Consider the following 20,521-nt stretch of genomic DNA (forward strand, 5'->3'; position numbering starts at 1 on the left):
TTGACACTGAAGGTGTTTGATGGTTTCAGATACAAATTAAACCTTCCCAAATCAGGATTCTTGTGACATGGTGGATATGGAACAACTGAAAAGAACACTTTCTGTTCTATGTAACTGACAAATGATTTTACAATAACATATTGGTTGCCACCAAGTTATAAGTAAGCAAATATTGTTATTGAGCTCTTTTAGTCAAATATCTGCTTTGATTTACTATTTTGATATATTTTGTTGTGGAAGCACAGATGAATGATATAATCTTATTATCCATGCAGAGAAACCATTAGTGCTAAGTGGTTCTACTGAAACAGAGCTGACAGTACAACCTTCAGATCAAGTCACCCTGACATGTAGGGCATCAGTTTTCATTGACTTCGTGAGTATATTTCCCCTGTTGTTACTTTCTATGATTTTTTAGAAGTTACCATCTCAGAATGCAAAGTCTGTCATTCTAAGAGTGTTATAGGAATTCATTTATCCCTATAAAAAAGAAAATTATTTACATATTCTCCCATCAGTACTACAGTGACTACCACTCTCTTCATTCATATCCTCCCTCCCATCCTCATATCCCAGCCCAATTTTCTCTCTTAGATCCTCCATTTATTTGTTTTTATTCTGCAGAACATTTACCTTTTTGAGAGAGTTCACTTTATTTATTATTGTATATACTGGGATTCTTATATACACCTCAGCTGCTTCCTATCTTGTTACCCTCAGGGGGCTTAAATAGTCCATAGATAATTTCCTTCTCATTGCAAAATTGGAGCTTTATTATCCGTTTGTAAAGTAGGGAAGAGGAAAGAAATCTTTGTTAGTACTGTTCTCTTATTCATTTCCCAAAGGATTTTCAGCTGGCTGATATTGGACATGCTCTTTTGAGCACCTTTGTTTGGTTACCTGAGTTAGGGTGTACAGCTGTTGCTGTTGAATTGAGATGATTATGAAAGATAGCAGTAGAATAGCACTTTCTTCTCTGCCCACTCATTTAAATGCTTTGCACTCTTGATTAAAATTTCTCACTGCTTCTAGTAACTTTTCTCCCACACCATATATTCATAAGACCTTTCATAAGGCAGTATCTATTAACCTGTTATGTGCTATCTCCAGATCCATAAATGCCACATAAATATCCTTCTGTTTCTTTAAGTACTTCTCATGCACATTCTGTAAAGCAACCACCTAATCCCTGCATCCTATGCCACTTCTGAAACTAAATTGTTCCTCCCCAATCTTATGCTTTATACATGCCTTCACACTCTCAATCACCACTCTCCCATACAACTCATCAGCTATGCTCAACAAACTTATGCCTCTGTAATTCAAACACTCACATTTGTCTTCCTTGCTTTTATACTGTGGCTATATACATGCATTCTGCCAATGCTCAGGCACCTCACCATGATCCATACAATATCGAAAATCCTAACAAATCACTGAACAAAAGTCACCTCCTTTCTTAAGAAATTCAATTGCCTTACCACTTTTCAGTGAAGACAAGACTTACCACCATTTTTATCTTCACCAAACCACTTTCTGTGATTCTCTCGCTTTGCATATTTCCCTAACCTAAGCATCCTACATCTTCTATCCTTTCATCATACACATTCAGCAGTACTTCAAAATACTAATGTCCTCCTTACCTCATCTCTGTCTTTTACCACTTCCACATTTGTCCCCTTCATTGATGTTTCCATTTGTTCTCTTTTTTTTTTTTTTTTTTTTTTACTATTAGCCAATCTGTCTATATCTCTGACATCTGTTCCAGTTGGTGCTCCCTTAAAGGGGTGGCCACAGCAACAGTCTCCATAGCTAAAGAACTCTAGTGCTGCTTCTTATCCTTTATTGCCTCACCCTTGATAGGCCACTGGCATAGGGCAGGTCTAACGCAGTGTTTGCAGAAGCTCCCACTAATGTTCGTAATGATTACTTCTGTCTCATGCTTCTACCTACTGCTTCTACCTAACATTTCTACCTTATGCTATTAATTCTAGGCTGCCTCCTGATACACAAATATAAATTTTTGGTTCATCTAGGGCTGATTTCATCCATATGCCAAGCTTTCTTTTAAATGTTTCTGCAGTTGATTTATACATGTTTCTCATTTCTACTGGCAGTAAAATGAATATTTATTCTAGTTTCCTGTTTAGGCTGTAATATATTTTTGTCTGATTTATTTTTGGTGTGTTCCCTGGTATTCTTGAAGACTTAATGGCTGTGTATATTTCATGCTCAAAGGCTTTCAGGTTTAACACAATTTCTTCTAAACTATCAATTTGTTGCCAAGTGAGATATTCATATATCTTTCTCTTCTGTCTAAGTTATATAGTTGCAGTTCTCTCAGCCTTTTGTGAAAGTCCATACGTTTTATTCCCTTAATTTTACTTGTGAAGGGCTTCTGAATTCTCTTTGATATGTTTTTCTAATTGTTTCATTGAGAACCATTCACACTGCAGTATTCAATTTTGCTTGCTGAATATGCATAAAACATCTTTGACAGTAGGTTTCTCTCTGTTGCATAGTAAGTTATCAGACTTATACCACTCATTTCTTGATATGAGAGTACTATCATCTCAATATACCCTCTGAAGTCTAGTTTCTCATTTATGATGACACCCAAATCATTTACTTTCTTTTTTTTTTTACTTTGTAGACACAAAGTAAAGACACAAAGTAAAGCTAAGACACAACTGAAATATAGAGAGATTAACCTCCCTCCAAAACATCTCCCAGAAATGTACTGATACTTACTCATCCTACCTCTCATTTGCCCTTTTTCAATTCATCCAAATGCCTCTCTCTTCTCTTTCACTAATAATCTTACTTCATCCCACCACTCACTACCCTTTCTTATCTGCTCACCTCCCACGCTTCTCACATCTCAAGCATCTTTTGTGCAAGCCATCACTGCTTCCCTAAATACATCCCATTCCTCCCCCACTCCCCTTATGTCCTTTGCTCTCACCTTTTTCCATTCTGCACTCAGTCTCTCCTGGTACTTCCTCACACAAGTCTCCTTCCCAAGCTCACTTGCTCTCACCACTCTCTTCACCCCAACATTCTCTCTTCATTTCTGGAAACCTCTACAAATCTTCACACATATACCTACATATAGATACACATACACAGACTTATACATATATACACATATACATACATATTCATATTTCCTTACTTTCATCCATTCTTGACACTAACCCACTTCACAGGAAACAGCATCACTACCCCCTGCTTCGGCGAGGTAGCGCCAGGAAAACAGACAAAAAAAGGCCACATTCTTTCAGTCTCTAGCTGTCATGTGTAAGGCACCATAACCACAGCTCCCTATCTACATCCAGGCCCCACAGTCCTATCTATGACAACCCAGACGTTTCACATGTCGTGGTTCAGTCCATTGACATTTTCTCCTTCCACACATTCTTCATCGCTCCCAGAACATACACAAAATCCATAATACAAGCTGTGCAATTAAAACCTTAAAGAATTTTCTTGCAACATGGCCTGACAACACATTACAGTTTCATGTAAAAGTCTTTGTCCCATTTGCAATCTAAGAACTTACAGATATCTTCAACTACTTCAAGCTACACAATAAAATCATAAACCTAAACATCTGGAAATATGCTAACATAATACCAATCTTAAAGCCATCCAATCCACCCAACTCCCCTCCTCCTACTGTCCAATATCACTTCTGTTTTTAGAATCCAATTCTCTGTAAAACCGATTTACTACAAAATGAACCAAAATACCCCACTCTCACATGCATAGTATGGCTTCATACTCAACCACCTCATCACATTCTTCACACTGACTTTACACAACATATCTTAGAGGGCTTCATTAAACCACAACCCCTGTCCCACAATGTACTAGTGGCAATAGACATTAACAAAGCATTTAACACTGTCCCCCAACACATCCTCACACAAAGATACTTGACACTACCCTCCACAGCAGTGACAAAGAGTAGTTTGCTAATTTCATAGCCACAATGGCTTCACATCTAACATTCTTAAACTCCACACCGGAGTTCCACAAGGAGCAATTCCCCACCCAACCCTTTTCTGTCTATTCCTACAAGACCTCACATCACCTCCAACATCCACAACATAAAGGTCCTCTCATATGCAGATGGCTTCACAATCACATCACACAGTTGGAATAATGACTTGCCTTTAATAGAATGTTTGCATCTTCACAGAAGTTTTTAGTAACTCTTTTAACCTTAGATAGACACGAATCCAGCACACTTTTTCCAATTACCTTGAATGGACAATCACTCCCACTGACCAAAACACATACCATTCTAGGTGTCACATATGACAGGCACATGACAAGCACTCCCCACACTAAACAACACACTAACTGAATACCCTGTCTCTCCATCTTCCCTTGGACATTAGCACCAGTAGTGATCTGAATCCTTACTTCCAATTTATTAGCTTCCTTATACAGTACTAAATGCTGTATATTAAAACTACTAAATTAGCATACAGGGTTGGGCAGATGTGACAACTCTGGTTATCTTGTCTTATGTTCGTATTCCCTTTCATTACTGTATTTCCATGTGTATCCTTGAGCAGGGCTTCCCAAAAGACAGCCTTTTTGTGTACAAGAGATGTGGCTGGGGTAGCCCCACATCTTACATATTGCACACACACAAGCTCCCAATCTTCTAACCTGTTAGTTATGGCAATCAATTATGATTATGTACATTGTGTGTGTGTGTGTGTGTGTACGTGTGTGTTTGTGTGTGTGTGTGTGTGTGTGTTTTTGTGTATGTGTTTGTGTGTGTGTGTGTGTGTCTGTGTGTGTTTGTTCATTTTTCATTTATATATTTTGCATTTTTTTTACAGGATGAAGAGTACTTCTTCAGAAAGTATGTGAGTATTTACCTAATTTTTGTTGTTATAAGTTCTTAAATGTTTATTGTATGACATATTTTGTATCTCGACATGCTATCATTGGATGTGAAACATTCAGGGTAGACCATGTAAAGATCTGTGGGGCCTGGTTGTGGATAGGGAGCTGTGGTTTCAGTGTACTGCACATGACAGCCAGAGAATGGAGGTGAGTGGATATGGCCATTCTTCGTCTGTTCCTGGATTATTTTGCTAACGAGGGCAGCAATGATCAAGTGTGAAACACTGCATTTTGTGTCTCATGTATATTATTATCATGTATGTTTGATTATATAATGTTATTTTTCTGATTTCTTACTAATGCTAATGTTCTCCATAATTCAAGACAGTGAAATGTTCAAACTGAAATTTACTTTTCATTTTCAATTAGCCACCTTCCAATTTAAAGGCTTTCCATATAATTTAGGTTTCTTAATTCTGTTATCATCTTTGTTGCCCCCTCTAGACCTTCTCTTTTAACTCTTTGTGCCTCTTTAGGTGTGGAAACAAAACTTGAAAAGAACATTCAAGTTTTTGCAGTACAAAAGATATGAAAAGCTTGCTAAATAATTTCCTTATCTACTTATCATACTTGAAAGCTATTCTTTATTACCAACAGACAGTTTGTCTCCATGATTATTCTTCTTATGTGGGAATTATGTGGCAGGTTAGGGTTAGGGATGTTGTTGACCCCCAAATCCTTTTCATACACAGAATCCTGATCTTCTTTCCTACAAGATAATTAATATAATCATTCAAAGACCTTCTTTCACTTTGTCTCATCCTCTTTACTTTGCCTTTATTCAGGTTGAATTTCATCATCCACATACCACACCACCTTAGGACTGTGTTTAGGTCCCCACATAAGTTGATCCAGTCCTTCTCACTTTTCACGTCCCTCATGAGCTTTGTACCATCTTCAGACAAATTCAAGAAGGAGTCCGTCCTTTCAGGCAAGTCGTTTAAAGAGATCAGGAAGAGTAATGTTCCCAGAACGGAACCCTGTGGCACTCCACTGGTCACTTCAACCCATTTAGAGAAGGCTCCTTTGACATGCATACTTTGTTCCCTTCCAGTAAGATAATTGTTTATCAGTTGAAGGAGTTTTCCACTTATTCCTGCCTTGTGATCCATCTTCTTAATCAGCCTCCCATGTCGTACAGTGCAGTGCTTTCTGGCAATCCGGTTGCAAACTATCTACTCAAACATCATCTTTTGCAAGACCTTTTACATCTAGCCTAAAGTCACCCAATTTCCTTATTAGAAAACCTCCCTGAAATTGTGCTCTCATTGACCTGGTTAGAGAGTGACTCACTGTTGGGGGAAATTATTGCAAACTGCCATCTCAGCCACTACCCAGACACAGTGTGCAGCTTAGATATTGAGGCACAAAACTTGATGTGTAAATATCTGCCTAGAGGCAACACTCAGCTCATGTAAATGCTGATTTGGAGACTTGAACGTGCTAAATAGGTGCACTTTCAATGAATTTAGAGTTGAATTATTTGTTTTTTATACTAGAATTATGATGTGAATGTACAGTTTAGAGGTCATGATTTGGGAGAACAAAGGTAGCACCTTACTTCTTGCAGTTTGCTGAGACAAGTTGTTGACACACTCTCATTGCTGAGGAGGCATAAGAAGAGTACAACCTTTCCCCACGTTCCCAAGGAAGAATGTCAACCAAGATGTTACAGAATCATATGCAAGAATGAAATGAGTATTTTCTAAACACAAATTCAAGTGAAATTGATTAATTTATGATATCATTTTGTTCTGGAGTCTGTATTTGCCCATTTCACTGACAGTAGCTGATGCACGGTCACTCCGGGTCTTTAGGCTACTTCCTTGGACGCATATGATTACACTACACTATAGTATATATGTATATCTGATGGGGATGTCATAAAGTACGCATGGAAATGAGAAATGAAGAGCTACGCAACCGCACTCAAGTTAAGAGTAAATGTGAATAAGAGCAAGGTTATTAGGTACAGTAGGGTTGAGGGTCAAGTCAATTGGGAGGTAAGTTTGAATGGAGAAAAACTGGAGGAAGTAAAGTGTTTTAGATATCTGGGAGTGGATCTGGCAGCGGATGGAACCACGGAAGCGGAAGTGGATCATAGGGTGGGGGAGGGGGCGAAAATCCTGGGAGCCTTGAAGAATGTGTGGAAGTCGAGAACATTATCTCGGAAAGCAAAAATGGGTATGTTTGAAGGAATAGTGGTTCCAACAATGTTGTATGGTTGCGAGGCGTGGGCTATGGATAGAGTTGTGCGCAGGAGGATGGATGTGCTGGAAATGAGATGTTTGAAGACAATGTGTGGTGTGAGGTGGTTTGATCGAGTAAGTAACGTAAGGGTAAGAGAGATGTGTGGTAATAAAAAGAGCATGGTTGAGAGAGCAGAAGAGGGTGTTTTGAAATGGTTTGGGCACATGGAGAGAATGAGTGAGGAAAGATTGACCAAGAGGATATATGTGTCGGAGGTGGAGAGAACGAGGAGAAGAGGGAGACCAAATTGGAGGTGGAAAGATGGAGTGAAAAGGATTTTGTGTGATCGGGGCCTGAACATGCAGGAGGGTGAAAGGAGGGCAAGGAATAGAGTGAATTGGAGCGATGTGGTATACAGGGGTTGACGTGCTGTCAGTGGATTGAATCAAGGCATGTGAAGCGTCCGGGGTAAATCATGGAAAGCTGTGTAGGTATGTATATTTGCGTGTGTGGACGTGTGTATGTACATGTGTATGGGGGGGGTTGGGCCATTTCTTTCGTCTGTTTCCTTGCGCTACCTCGCAAACGCGGGAGACAGCGACGATGTATAAAGAAAAAAAAAAAAATATATATATATATATATATATATATATATATATATATATATATATATATATATATGTATATATATATATATATATATATATATATATATATATATACATATATATATATATATATATATATATATATATATATATATATATATATATATATATATATATATATATATATCTTTCTTTTCTTTCTTTCAAACTATTCGCCATTTCCCGCGTTAGCGAGGTAGCGTTAAGAACAGAGGACTGGGCCTTGGAGGGAATATCCTCACCTGGCCCCCTTCTCTGTTCCTTGTTTTGGAAAATTAAAAAAAAAAACGAGAGGGGAAGATTTCCAGCCCCCCGCTTCCTCCCCTTTTAGTCGCCTTCTACGACACGCAGGGAATACGTGGGAAGTATTCTTTCTCCCCTATCCCCAGGGATATATATATATTTTTTTTTTTTTTTTTTATACTTTGTCGCTGTCTCCCGCGTTTGTGAGGTAGCGCAAGGAAACAGACGAAAGAAATGGCCCCCCCCCATACACATGTACATAAGTCCACACACACAAATATACATACCTACACAGCTTTCCATGGTTTACCCCAGACGCTTCACATGCCTTGATTCAATCCACTGACAGCACGTCAACCCCTGTATACCACATCGCTCCAATTCACTCTATTCCTTGCCCTCCTTTCACCCTCCTGCATGTTCAGGCCCCGATCACACAAAATCTTTTTCACTCCATCTTTCCACCTCCAATTTGGTCTCCCTCTTCTCCTCGTTCCCTCCACCTCCGACACATATATCCTCTTGGTCAATCTTTCCTCACTCATTCTCCCCATGTGCCCAAACCATTTCAAAACACCCTCTTCTGCTCTCTCAACCACGCTCTTTTTATTTCCACACATCTCTCTTACCCTTACGTTACTTACTCGATCAAACCACCTCACACCACACATTGTCCTCAAACATCTCATTTCCAGCACATCCATCCTCCTGCGCACAACTCTATCCATAGCCCACGCCTCGCAACCATACAACATTGTTGGAACCACTATTCCTTCAAACATACCCATTTTTGCTTTCCGAGATAATGTTCTCGACTTCCACACATTTTTCAAGGCTCCCAAAATTTTGAAGAATGTATGTGAGAAATACTTAGAAAAGCAAATGGATTTGTATGTAGCATTTATGGATCTGGAGAAGGCATATGATAGAGTTGATAGAGATGCTCTGTGGAAGGTATTAAGAATATATGGTGTGGGAGGAAAGTTGTTAGAAGCAGTGAAAAGTTTTTATCGAGGATGTAAGGCATGTGTACGTGTAGGAAGAGAGGAAAGTGATTGGTTCTCAGTGAATGTAGGTTTGCGGCAGGGGTGTGTGATGTCTCCATGGTTGTTTAATTTGTTTATGGATGGGGTTGTTAGGGAGGTAAATGCAAGAGTTTTGGAAAGAGGGGCAAGTATGAAGTCTGTTGGGGATGAGAGAGCTTGGGAAGTGAGTCAGTTGTTGTTCGCTGATGATACAGCGCTGGTGGCTGATTCATGTGAGAAACTGCAGAAGCTGGTGACTGAGTTTGGTAAAGTGTGTGGAAGAAGAAAGTTAAGAGTAAATGTGAATAAGAGCAAGGTTATTAGGTACAGTAGGGTTGAGGGTCAAGTCAATTGGGAGGTGAGTTTGAATGGAGAAAAACTGGAGGAAGTGAAGTGTTTTAGATATCTGGGAGTGCATCTGGCAGCGGATGGAACCATGGAAGCGGAAGTGGATCATAGGGTGGGGGAGGGGGCGAAAATTCTGGGAGCCTTGAGAATGTGTGGAAGTCGAGAACATTATCTCGGAAAGCAAAAATAGGTATGTTTGAAGGAATAGTGGTTCCAACAATGTTGTATGGTTGCGAGGCGTGGGCTATGGATAGAGTTGTGCGCAGGAGGATGGATGTGCTGGAAATGAGATGTTTGAGGACAATGTGTGGTGTGAGGTGGTTTGATCGAGTGAGTAACGTAAGGGTAAGAGAGATGTGTGGAAATAAAAAGAGCGTGGTTGAGAGAGCAGAAGAGGGTGTTTTGAAGTGGTTTGGGCACATGGAGAGGATGAGTGAGGAAAGATTGACCAAGAGGATATATGTGTCGGAGGTGGAGGGAGCAAGAAGAAGAGGGAGACCAAATTGGAGGTGGAAAGATGGAGTGAAAAAGATTTTGTGTGATCGGGGCCTGAACATGCAGGAGGGTGAAAGGAGGGCAAGGAATAGAGTGAATTGGAGCGATGTGGTATACCGGGGTTGACGTGCTGTCAGTGGATTGAATCAAGGCATGTGAAGCGTCTGGGGTAAACCATGGAAAGCTGTGTAGGTATGTATATTTGCATGTGTGGACGTGTGTATATACATGTGTATGGGGGGGGTTGGGCCATTTCTTTCGTCTGTTTCCTTGCGCTACCTCGCAAACGCGGGAGACAGCGACAAAGTATAAAAAAAAAAATATATATATATATATATATATATATATATATATATATATATATATATATATATATATATATATATATATTTTTTTTTTTTTTTTGCTTTGTCGCTGTCTCCCGCGTTTGCGAGGTAGCGCAATGTATAGGTTGAAATGTATAGGTATGTATAGTTGCGTGTGTGGACGTGTATGTATATACATGTGTATGTGGGTGGGTTGGGCATTTCTTTCGTCTGTTTCCTTGCACTACCTCGCTAACGTGGGAGACAGCGACAAAGCAAAATAAATAAATAAATAATTCTCTCTATGTTCAGTTAAGGCCCAGCTTTGATGTGGACTTTTGACCCTTTTGACCATGACTGGAGCCTTCAGCACAAGATAAAAGAGGATTCATATATGGCACAGTAATGTATATAGAAATATGCAAAAAGGTGCTGTTTAAATGAAATGATAAAGAATGAGAAATATAAACAAAAATTATGAATGGAATTCATCCAAAGCAGGACTTGGTAATGATAATGATGAATAAAGTGGCAACAAGAGGCAAAAGATATACATGGAAGAAATACATGATAAAGACATTTCACTATAGCAAATGAAGAGAGTCTAAAAGTTGCTCTTTAAGGCAAATTTTACTTGAAGAAATGGGTAGTTGTATGTTTTGGATTGTGCCACATATATCAGTAAGTAATATGTTGGTCATATTTACAACTAGTGTGTGCATGCTGACTTTTTTTTATTCTTTTTACAGTATATGAAATGGACGCATGAAGTTGATGGTGAAGTTGAAGATGTTACATCCGATGAAGATGTAATGCATATTGACTTGTCCAGAATTTCTTTAGAAATTGCTGCTGATGATTTTGCAAACAGTACCAAATATGATTTAGTTATCAATCCTGTACAACTTAATGATGCAGGTGTTTACACTTGCATCTTGAGCAGTGAAGATGATACACTAGTGACTCGCAAGATTTTCCTATCCATGGATGATCCTCCAAAATATGGTAAATACTTGTTAGATTCTCTTTTGAATTTAGTTATATGGAAAAAACAATATTTACCTGAAACTCTTAATGATATCTTGATCTAAGGACAAAGCCCTTGAAGCATATGACAGAACTTGTTTGGTTAGGTTAAGACACTACCTTACCAACAAAAATAGATGTATCTATGAAGGGTTATTTTTTCCTCTTCAAACATCACAAAGCATGTGAGGCCAACAGATACTCATTTTCAGGAATTGACAGCAATACAGGAAAACTTTAAGATCTGTGACATCATAATGCGAAGGTGAGGTAAGGCCTAGTAGCCTCTCGTTCACTGTTATTTACTCTTGCTCACTGGCCCCGAATAGATCCATTTGATGTCAGTTTTCAGTGTCTTCACTTTAGTTTCTTGCCTTTTGATTGAAGGCCAGTTGGTATATTTCCTTTCTATCTGTGGTGTATGGAGGAAAAATTGTAATTACAGTACCATAATTCGTCTTGATTACTTGTATGCCTGGAGACAACTGTCAGCTGACTCTTAGGATGGTCAGCCCTTCTTGATTGTTTTGCTTTGTTTCTTTTTCTTATATCTATTGTTTTCTGTGAGAGTTAGGTAGCATATAAAAAAGATGAATGAGCCTTAGGGGGAAAATTATTAGAGATGTTTTTATTATAGATGAGCAGTTTCAACATGATCAAAGTGAATTGTCCACAGTATTCTGCAGAGTGTGAGGGCCATCAGCCTGGACTTAAAGGTTCTTTACAGCCACATGAGAATATAGAATCATTGTTAATTAGGTTGAGCAGTTTATTTACCACTGTAAATGCTATGATATAGGCAGGACATTACAAGCATTCAGCATCCTTATGCATAATTTTACAGTATGGATATTGATAAGTATAAGTAGGAAAGAAAACTTAATGATATTGAGTGAATGGCTCTAGGGTTATACATAGTATGACATATTTTTACTTGCTTGATGTAAGACCTTAATGCCATGAAAACAGTAGCACTAGCATGGTTCACAGATTTATGATTTTAGAAGATTCATAAGAATATGTCTGACTAAGTTGCTTAGTCATAGATGTTTCATCCTTTTCTCTTTCTTTTTTCCTCTGTTGAAGGCTCCTGATAGGTTTCTTCTAGATGTGGAAAACCTTGGGTTGTTTCAAGTAAGAATTTCAGTTGGCATGAAGCAATTTGTCCTCCCAAACATTTTTTTATCATTTGTCATCAGACAGGACTCTGTCCTGTTTCCAGTACAAATATCCTAGCTCATGTTGTTAACCTTTCAGTAACATATGGTAGACCTCATGTTATAGGTGTTAAACCTTGAGAGTTTAGGCATCTCAGGCCTTTGTAAGGACAAAAGCAAAGAAAGCTGCACTTGTGATGAAAGAAATTGTGGAACTGTATTAAAGATGGTAAGACAATGAGTTCAAGATTAATGTGTGTTAAAAAGAAAGTAGACAGTGAAAGGTGGGTGATTGTTAGTACTTATTTGGTAAGCAATGAGGGATGAAGATGAAAGGAGTGCATTTTTGGGATTTGAATGCAAGGGGAAGTGATGAGGCAATTGAGAGTGTGATTGAGAGGCATGGGATTCTGGTGTAAATTATAACTGGGAAAACCTTGTTGATGTTCTTGCTGAGAGGGGGAATAATGATTGCCAATACATAGTTTAAAAAAGATGCGTAGATAAATATACATGAATGAGGGAGTCTGCATTCACCGGGCATTAATGGTCAGTAAGAAAAAGGAAATGACAGCATGTAAAGGAAGTAATGAAAGTAAACAAGCTTGGAATGATGGCCTGTGTGGAGAGAAACCAAGAGCAGTTGATTGAAGAATAACACAGATGAGAATTAATGACGCTAGGGTTGTGGAAGAGGCTTACATGTTTTTAGGGAAAAAGGGGAAAGAGGGGCAAGTATGCAGTCTGTTTTGGATGAGAGAGCTTGGGAAGTGAGCAAGTTCTTGTTTGCTGATGATACAGCGCTGGTGGCTGATTCGGGTGAGAAACTGCAGAAGCTGGTTTGGTAAAGTGTGTGAAAGAAGAAAGCTGAGAGTAAATGTGAATAAGAGCAAGGTTTTTAGGTACAGTAGGGTTGAGGGACAAGTCAACTGGGAGGTAAGTTTGAATGGAGAAAAACTGGAGGAAGTGAAGTATTTTAGATATCTGGGAGTGGATTTGGCAGCGGATGGAACCATGGAAGCAGAAGTGAATCATAGGGTGGGGGAGGGGGCGAAAGTTCTGGTAGCATTGAAAAATGTGTGGAAGTTGAGAATGTTATCATGGAAAGCAAAAATGGGTATGTTTGAAGGAATAGTGGTCCCAACAATATTGTATGGTTGCGAGGCGTGGGCTATAGATAGAGTTGTGCAGAGGAGGGTGAATGTGCTGGAAATGAGATGTTTGAGGACTATATGTGGTGTGAGGTAGTTTGATCAAGTAAGTAATGAAAGGGTAAGAGAGATGTGTGGTGGTAATAAAAAAAGTGTGGTTGAGAGAGCAGAAGAGGGTGTTTTGAAATGGTTTGGTCACATGGAGAGAATGAGTGAGGAAAGATTGACCAAGAGGATATATGTGTTAGAGGTGAAGGGAACAAGGAGAAGTGGGAGACCAAATCGGAGGTGGAAAGATGGAGTGAAAAAGATTTTGTGTGATCGGGGCCTGAACATGCAGGAGGGTGAAAGGCGTGCGAGGAATACAGTGAATTAGAACGATGTGGTATACCGGGGTCGACGTGCTGTCAATGGATTGAAACAGGGCATGTGAAGCATCTGGGGTAAACCATGGAAAGTTCTATGGGGCCTGGATTTGGAAAGGGAGCTGTGGTTTCGGTGCATTATACATGACAGCTAGAGACTGAGTGTGAACGTATGTGGCCTTTGTTGTCTTTTCCTAGTGCTACCTCGCACACATGCGGGGGAGGGGGTTTTCATTTCATGTGTGGCGGGGTGGTGACAGGAATGAATAAGGGCAGACAGTGTGAATCATGTACATGTGTGTATATGTGTATGTCTGTGTGTATATATATATATATATATATATATATATATATATATATATATATATATATATATATATATATATATATATAAGAGCAGTGCGGTTTCAGAAGTGGTAGAGGATGTGTGGATCAGGTGTTTGCTTTGAAGAATGTATGTGAGAAATACTTAGAAAAGCAAATGGATTTGTATGTAGCATTTATGGATCTGGAGAAGGCATATGATAGAGTTGATAGAGATGCTCTGTGGAAGGTATTAAGAATATATGGTGTGGGAGGCAAGTTGTTAGAAGCAGTGAAAAGTTTTTATCGAGGATGTAAGGCATGTGTACGTGTAGGAAGAGAGGAAAGTGATTGGTTCTCAGTGAATGTAGGTTTGCGGCAGGGGTGTGTGATGTCTCCATGGTTGTTTAATTTGTTTATGGATGGGGTTGTTAGGGAGGTAAATGCAAGAGTCCTGGAAAGAGGGGCAAGTATGAAGTCTGTTGGGGATGAGAGAGCTTGGGAAGTGAGTCAGTTGTTGTTCGCTGATGATACAGCGCTGGTGGCTGATTCATGTGAGAAACTGCAGAAGCTGGTGACTGAGTTTGGTAAAGTGTGTGGAAGAAGAAAGTTAAGAGTAAATGTGAATAAGAGCAAGGTTATTAGGTACAGTAGGGTTGAGGGTCAAGTCAATTGGGAGGTGAGTTTGAATGGAGAAAAACTGGAGGAAGTGAAGTGTTTTAGATATCTGGGAGTGGATCTGTCAGCGGATGGAACCATGGAAACGGAAGTGGATCATAGGGTGGGGGAGGGGGCGAAAATTTTGGGAGCCTTGAAAAATGTGTGGAAGTTGAGAACATTATCTCGGAAAGCAAAAATGGGTATGTTTGAAGGAATAGTGGTTCCAACAATGTTGTATGGTTGCGAGGCGTGGGCTATGGATAGAGATGTGCGCAGGAGGATGGATGTGCTGGAAATGAGATGTTTGAGGACAATGTGTGGTGTGAGGTGGTTTGATCGAGTAAGTAACGTAAGGGTAAGAGAGATGTGTGGAAATAAAAAGAGCGTGGTTGAGAGAGCAGAAGAGGGTGTTTTGAAATGGTTTGGGCACATGGAGAGAATGAGTGAGGAAAGATTGACCAAGAGGATATATGTGTCGGAGGTGGAGGGAACGAGGAGAAGAGGGAGACCAAATTGGAGGTGGAAGGATGGAGTGAAAAAGATTTTGTGTGATCGGGGCCTGAACATGCAGGAGGGTGAAAGGAAGGCAAGGAATAGAGTGAATTGGAGCGATGTGGTATACAGGGGTTGACGTGCTGTCAGTGGATTGAATCAGGGCATGTGAAGCGTCTGGGGTAAACCATGGAAGGCTGTGTAGGTATGTATATTTGCGTGTGTGGACGTATGTACATGTGTATGGGGGGGGGTTGGGCCATTTCTTTCGTCTGTTTCCTTGCGCTACCTCGCAAACGCGGGAGACAGCGACAAAGTATGAAAAAAAAAAAAAAAAGAAATATATATATATATATATATATATATATATATATATATATATATATATATATATATATATATACACACACACAGACATACACATATACACACATGTACATGATTCACACTGTTTTTTTTTTCATTCATTTCAAGCTAGAAGTTTCAGTTTTCTAAATTGTTTCTTACATTTCTCATATGTATATATATGTATGTGTGTGTGTGTGTATATGTGCGTATGTATGTGTATGTGTGTGTATGTGTATATGTATATATATATGTATATTATCCCTGGGGATAGGGGTGAAAGAATACTTCCCACGTATTCCTCGCGTGTCGTAGAAAGCGACTAGAGGGGACGGGAGCGGGGGGCCAGAAATCCTCCCCTCCTTGTATTAACTTTCTAAAATGGGAAACAGAAGAAGGAGTCACGCGGGGAGTGCTCATCCTCCTCGAAGGCTCAGAGTGGGGTGCCTAAATGTGTCTGGATGTAACCAAGATGTGAAAAAAGGAGAGATAGGTAGTATGTTTGAGGAAAGGAACCTGGATGTTTTGGCTCTGAGTGAAACGAAGCTCAGGGTAAAGGGGAAGAGTGGTTTGGGAATGTCTGGGGAGTAAAGTCAGGGGTTAGTGAGAGGACAAGAGCAAGGGAAGGAGTAGCAATACTCCTGAAACAGGAGTTGTGGGAGTATGTGATAGAGTGTAAGAAAGTAAATTCTCGATTAATATGGGTAAAACTGAAAGTTGATGGAGAGAGGTGGGTGATTATTGGTGCATATGCACCTGGGCATGAGAAGAAAGATCAAGAGAGGCAAGTGTTTTGGGAGCAGCTGAATGAGTGCGTTAGTGGTTTTGATGCACGAGACCGGGTCATAGTGATGGGTGATTTGAATGCAAAGGTGATTAATGTGGCAGTTGAGGGAATAATTGGTATACATGGGGTGTTCAGTGTTGTAAATGGAAATGGTGAAGAGCTTGTAGATTTATGTGCTGAAAAAGGACTGATGATTGGGAATACCTGGTTTAAAAAGCGAGATATACATAAGTATACTTATGTAAGTAGGAGAGATGGCCAGAGAGCGTTATTGGATTACGTGTTAATTGACAGGCATGCGAAAGAGAGACTTTTGGATGTTAATGTGCTGAGAGGTGCAACTGGAGGGATGTCTGATCATTATCTTGTGGAGGCTAAGGTGAAGATTTGTATGGGTTTTCAGAAAAGAAGAGTGAATGTTGGGGTGAAGAGGGTGGTGAGAGTAAGTGAGCTTGAGAAGGAGACCTGTGTGAGGAAGTACCAGGAGAGACTGAGTACAGAATGGAAAAAGGTGAGAACAATGGAAGTAAGGGGAGTGGGGGAGGAATGGGATGTATTTAGGGAATCAGTGATGGATTGCGCAAAAGATGCTTGTGGCATGAGAAGAGTGGGAGGTGGGTTGATTAGAAAGGGTAGTGAGTGGTGGGATGAAGAAGTAAGAGTATTAGTGAAAGAGAAGAGAGAGGCATTTGGACGATTTTTGCAGGGAAAAAATGCAATTGAGTGGGAGATGTATAAAAGAAAGAGACAGGAGGTCAAGAGAAAGGTGCAAGAGGTGAAAAAAAGGGCAAATGAGAGTTGGGGTGAGAGAGTATCATTAAATTTTAGGGAGAATTAAAAGATGTTCTGGAAGGAGGTAAATAAAGTGTGTAAGACAAGGGAGCAAATGGGAACTTCGGTGAAGGGCGCAAGTGGGGAGGTGATAACAAGTAGTGGTGATGTGAGAAGGAGATGGAGTGAGTATTTTGAAGGTTTGTTGAATGTGCATGATGATAGAGTGGCAGATATAGGGTGTTTTGGTCGAGGTGGTGTGCAAAGTGAGAGGGTTAGGGAAAATGATTTGGTAAACAGAGAAGAGGTAGTGAAAGCTTTGCGGAAGATGAAAGCCGGCAAGGCAGCAGGTTTGGATGGTATTGCAGTGGAATTTATTAAAAAAGGGGGTGACTGTATTGTTGACTGGTTGGTAAGGTTATTTAATGTATGTATGACTCATGGTGAGGTGCCTGAGGATTGGCGGAATGCATGCATAGTGCCATTGTACAAAGGCAAAGGGGATAAGAGTGAGTGCTCAAATTACAGAGGTATAAGTTTGTTGAGTATTCCTGGTAAATTATATGGGAGGGTATTGATTGAGAGGGTGAAGGCATGTACAGAGCATCAGATTGGGGAAGAGCAGTGTGGTTTCAGAAGTGGTAGAGGATGTGTGGATCAGGTGTTTGCTTTGAAGAATGTATGTGAGAAATACTTAGAAAAGCAAATGGATTTGTATGTAGCATTTATGGATCTGGAGAAGGCATATGATAGAGTTGATAGAGATGCTCTGTGGAAGGTATTAAGAATATATGGTGTGGGAGGAAAGTTGTTAGAAGCAGTGAAAAGTTTTTATCGAGGATGTAAGGCATGTGTACGTGTAGGAAGAGAGGAAAGTGATTGGTTCTCAGTGAATGTAGGTTCGCGGCAGGGGTGTGTGATGTCTCCATGGTTGTTTAATTTGTTTATGGATGGGGTTGTTAGGGAGGTAAATGCAAGAGTTTTGGAAAGAGGGGCAAGTATGAAGTCTGTTGGGGATGAGAGAGCTTGGGAAGTGAGTCAGTTGTTGTTCGCTGATGATACAGCGCTGGTGGCTGATTCATGTGAGAAACTGCAGAAGCTGGTGACTGAGTTTGGAAAAGTGTGTGGAAGAAGAAAGTTAAGAGTAAATGTGAATAAGAGCAAGGTTATTAGGTACAGTAGGGTTGAGGGTCAAGTCAATTGGGAGGTGAGTTTGAATGGAGAAAAACTGGAGGAAGTGAAGTGTTTTAGATATCTGGGAGTGGATCTGGCAGCGGATGGAACCATGGAAGCGGAAGTGGATCATAGGGTGGGGGAGGGGGCGAAAATCCTGGGGGCCTTGAAGAATGTGTGGAAGTCGAGAACATTATCTCGGAAAGCAAAAATGGGTATGTTTGAAGGAATAGTGGTTCCGACAATGTTGTATGGTTGCGAGGCGTGGGCTATGGATAGAGTTGTGCGCAGGAGGATGGATGTGCTGGAAATGAGATGTTTGAGGACAATGTGTGGTGTGAGGTGGTTTGATCGAGTGAGTAACGTAAGGGTAAGAGAGATGTGTGGAAATAAAAAGAGCGTGGTTGAGAGAGCAGAAGAGGGTGTTTTGAAGTGGTTTGGGCACATGGAGAGGATGAGTGAGGAAAGATTGACCAAGAGGATATATTTGTCGGAGGTGGAGGGAACAAGGAGAAGAGGGAGACCAAATTGGAGGTGGAAAGATGGAGTGAAAAAGATTTTGTGTGATCGGGGCCTGAACATGCAGGAGGGTGAAAGGAGGGCAAGGAATAGAGTGAATTGGAGCGATGTGGTATACCGGGGTTGACGTGCTGTCAGTGGATTGAAGCAGGGCATGTGAAGCGTCTGGGGTAAACCATGGAAAGCTGTGTAGGTATGTATATTTGCGTGTGTGGATGTATGTATATACATGTGTATGGGGGGGGGTTGGGCCATTTCTTTCGTCTGTTTCCTTGTGCTACCTCGCAAACGCGGGAGACAGCGACAAAGTATAATAAAAAAAATAAATAATAATATATATATATATATATATACGAATAAAGTGTATATGAACGCGCACCTTCATAGAACATACAAAGCTCCAACAGCCAGGATCGAACCTGGGACCCCTTGTGCAAGAGGCAGGCATGCTAACCGCTAGGCTAAGGGACTGTATAATAGGAAACAACTATTCGAAATACTAAGTACTCGAATACCCTTCGTCTCACTATGGTGAGCAATGGGGTCTATCGGTTGTTTCCGAACAGAACACATAGCCAGCTGATAGCGTTTTACCGAACCTGACTGTACAATGCGGAGTTATATGAATACGAATAAAGTGTATAAGAACGCGCACCTTCATAGAACATACAAAGCTCCAACAGCCAGGATCGAACCTGGGACCCCTTGTGCAAGAGGCAGGCATGCTAACCGCTAGGCTAAGGGACTGTATAATAGGAAACAACTATTCGAAATACTAAGTACTCGAATACCCTTCGTCTCACTATGATGAGCAACGGGGTCTATCGGTTGTTTCCGAACAGAACACATAGCCAGCTGATAGCGTTTTACTGAACCTGACTGTACAACGCGGAGTTATATGAATACGAATAAAGTGTATAAGAACGCGCACCTTCATAGAACATACAAAGCTCCAACAGCCAGGATCGAACCTGGGACCCCTTGTGCAAGAGGCAGGCATGCTAACCGCTAGGCTAAGGGACTGTATAATTGGAAACAACTTTTCGAAATACTAAGTACTCGAATACCCTTCGTCTCACTATGGTGAGCAACGGGGTCTATCCTGGCTTGGGAAGCTTGGGAAGTGAGTCAGTTGTTGTTCGCTGATGATACAGCGCTGGTGGCTGATTCATGTGAGAAACTACAAAGCTGGTGACTGAGTTTGGTAAAGTGTGTGAAAGAAGAAAGTTAAGAGTAAATGTGAATAAGAGCAAGGTTATTAGGTACAGTAGGGTTGGGGGTCAAGTCAATTGGGAGGTAAGTTTGAATGGAGAAAAACTGGAGGAAGTAAAGTGTTTTAGATATCTGGGAGTGGATCTGGCAGCGGATGGAACCATGGAAGCGGAAGTGGATCATAGGGTGGGGGAGAGGGCGAAAATCCTGGGAGCCTTGAAGAATGTGTGGAAGTCGAGAACATTATCTCGGAAAGCAAAAATGGGTATGTTTGAAGAAATATTGGTTCCAACAATGTTGTATGGTTGCGAGGTGTGGACTATGGATAGAGTTGTGCGCAGGAGGATGGATGTGCTGGAAATGAGATGTTTGAGGACAATG

General features: G+C 40.5%; 1 protein-coding gene across 2 annotated transcripts in view; it reads left to right on the top strand.

The window, feature by feature from the left end:
• LOC139749926 (uncharacterized) overlaps positions 1-20,521 on the top strand; it is a 342,839-nt gene that overhangs the window by 236,447 nt on the left and 85,871 nt on the right. For both annotated transcript variants that reach the window (XM_071664343.1, XM_071664344.1), the window contains 3 exons: positions 276-376; positions 4,860-4,886; positions 10,929-11,184. In XM_071664343.1, the coding sequence (XP_071520444.1) occupies positions 276-376; positions 4,860-4,886; positions 10,929-11,184 (384 nt within the window). The remainder of the gene's footprint in view (positions 1-275; positions 377-4,859; positions 4,887-10,928; positions 11,185-20,521) is intronic.

This window comes from Panulirus ornatus, chromosome 8, assembly GCF_036320965.1.
Source record: "Panulirus ornatus isolate Po-2019 chromosome 8, ASM3632096v1, whole genome shotgun sequence".
In the NCBI taxonomy this organism is placed as follows: Eukaryota; Metazoa; Arthropoda; class Malacostraca; order Decapoda; family Palinuridae; genus Panulirus; species Panulirus ornatus.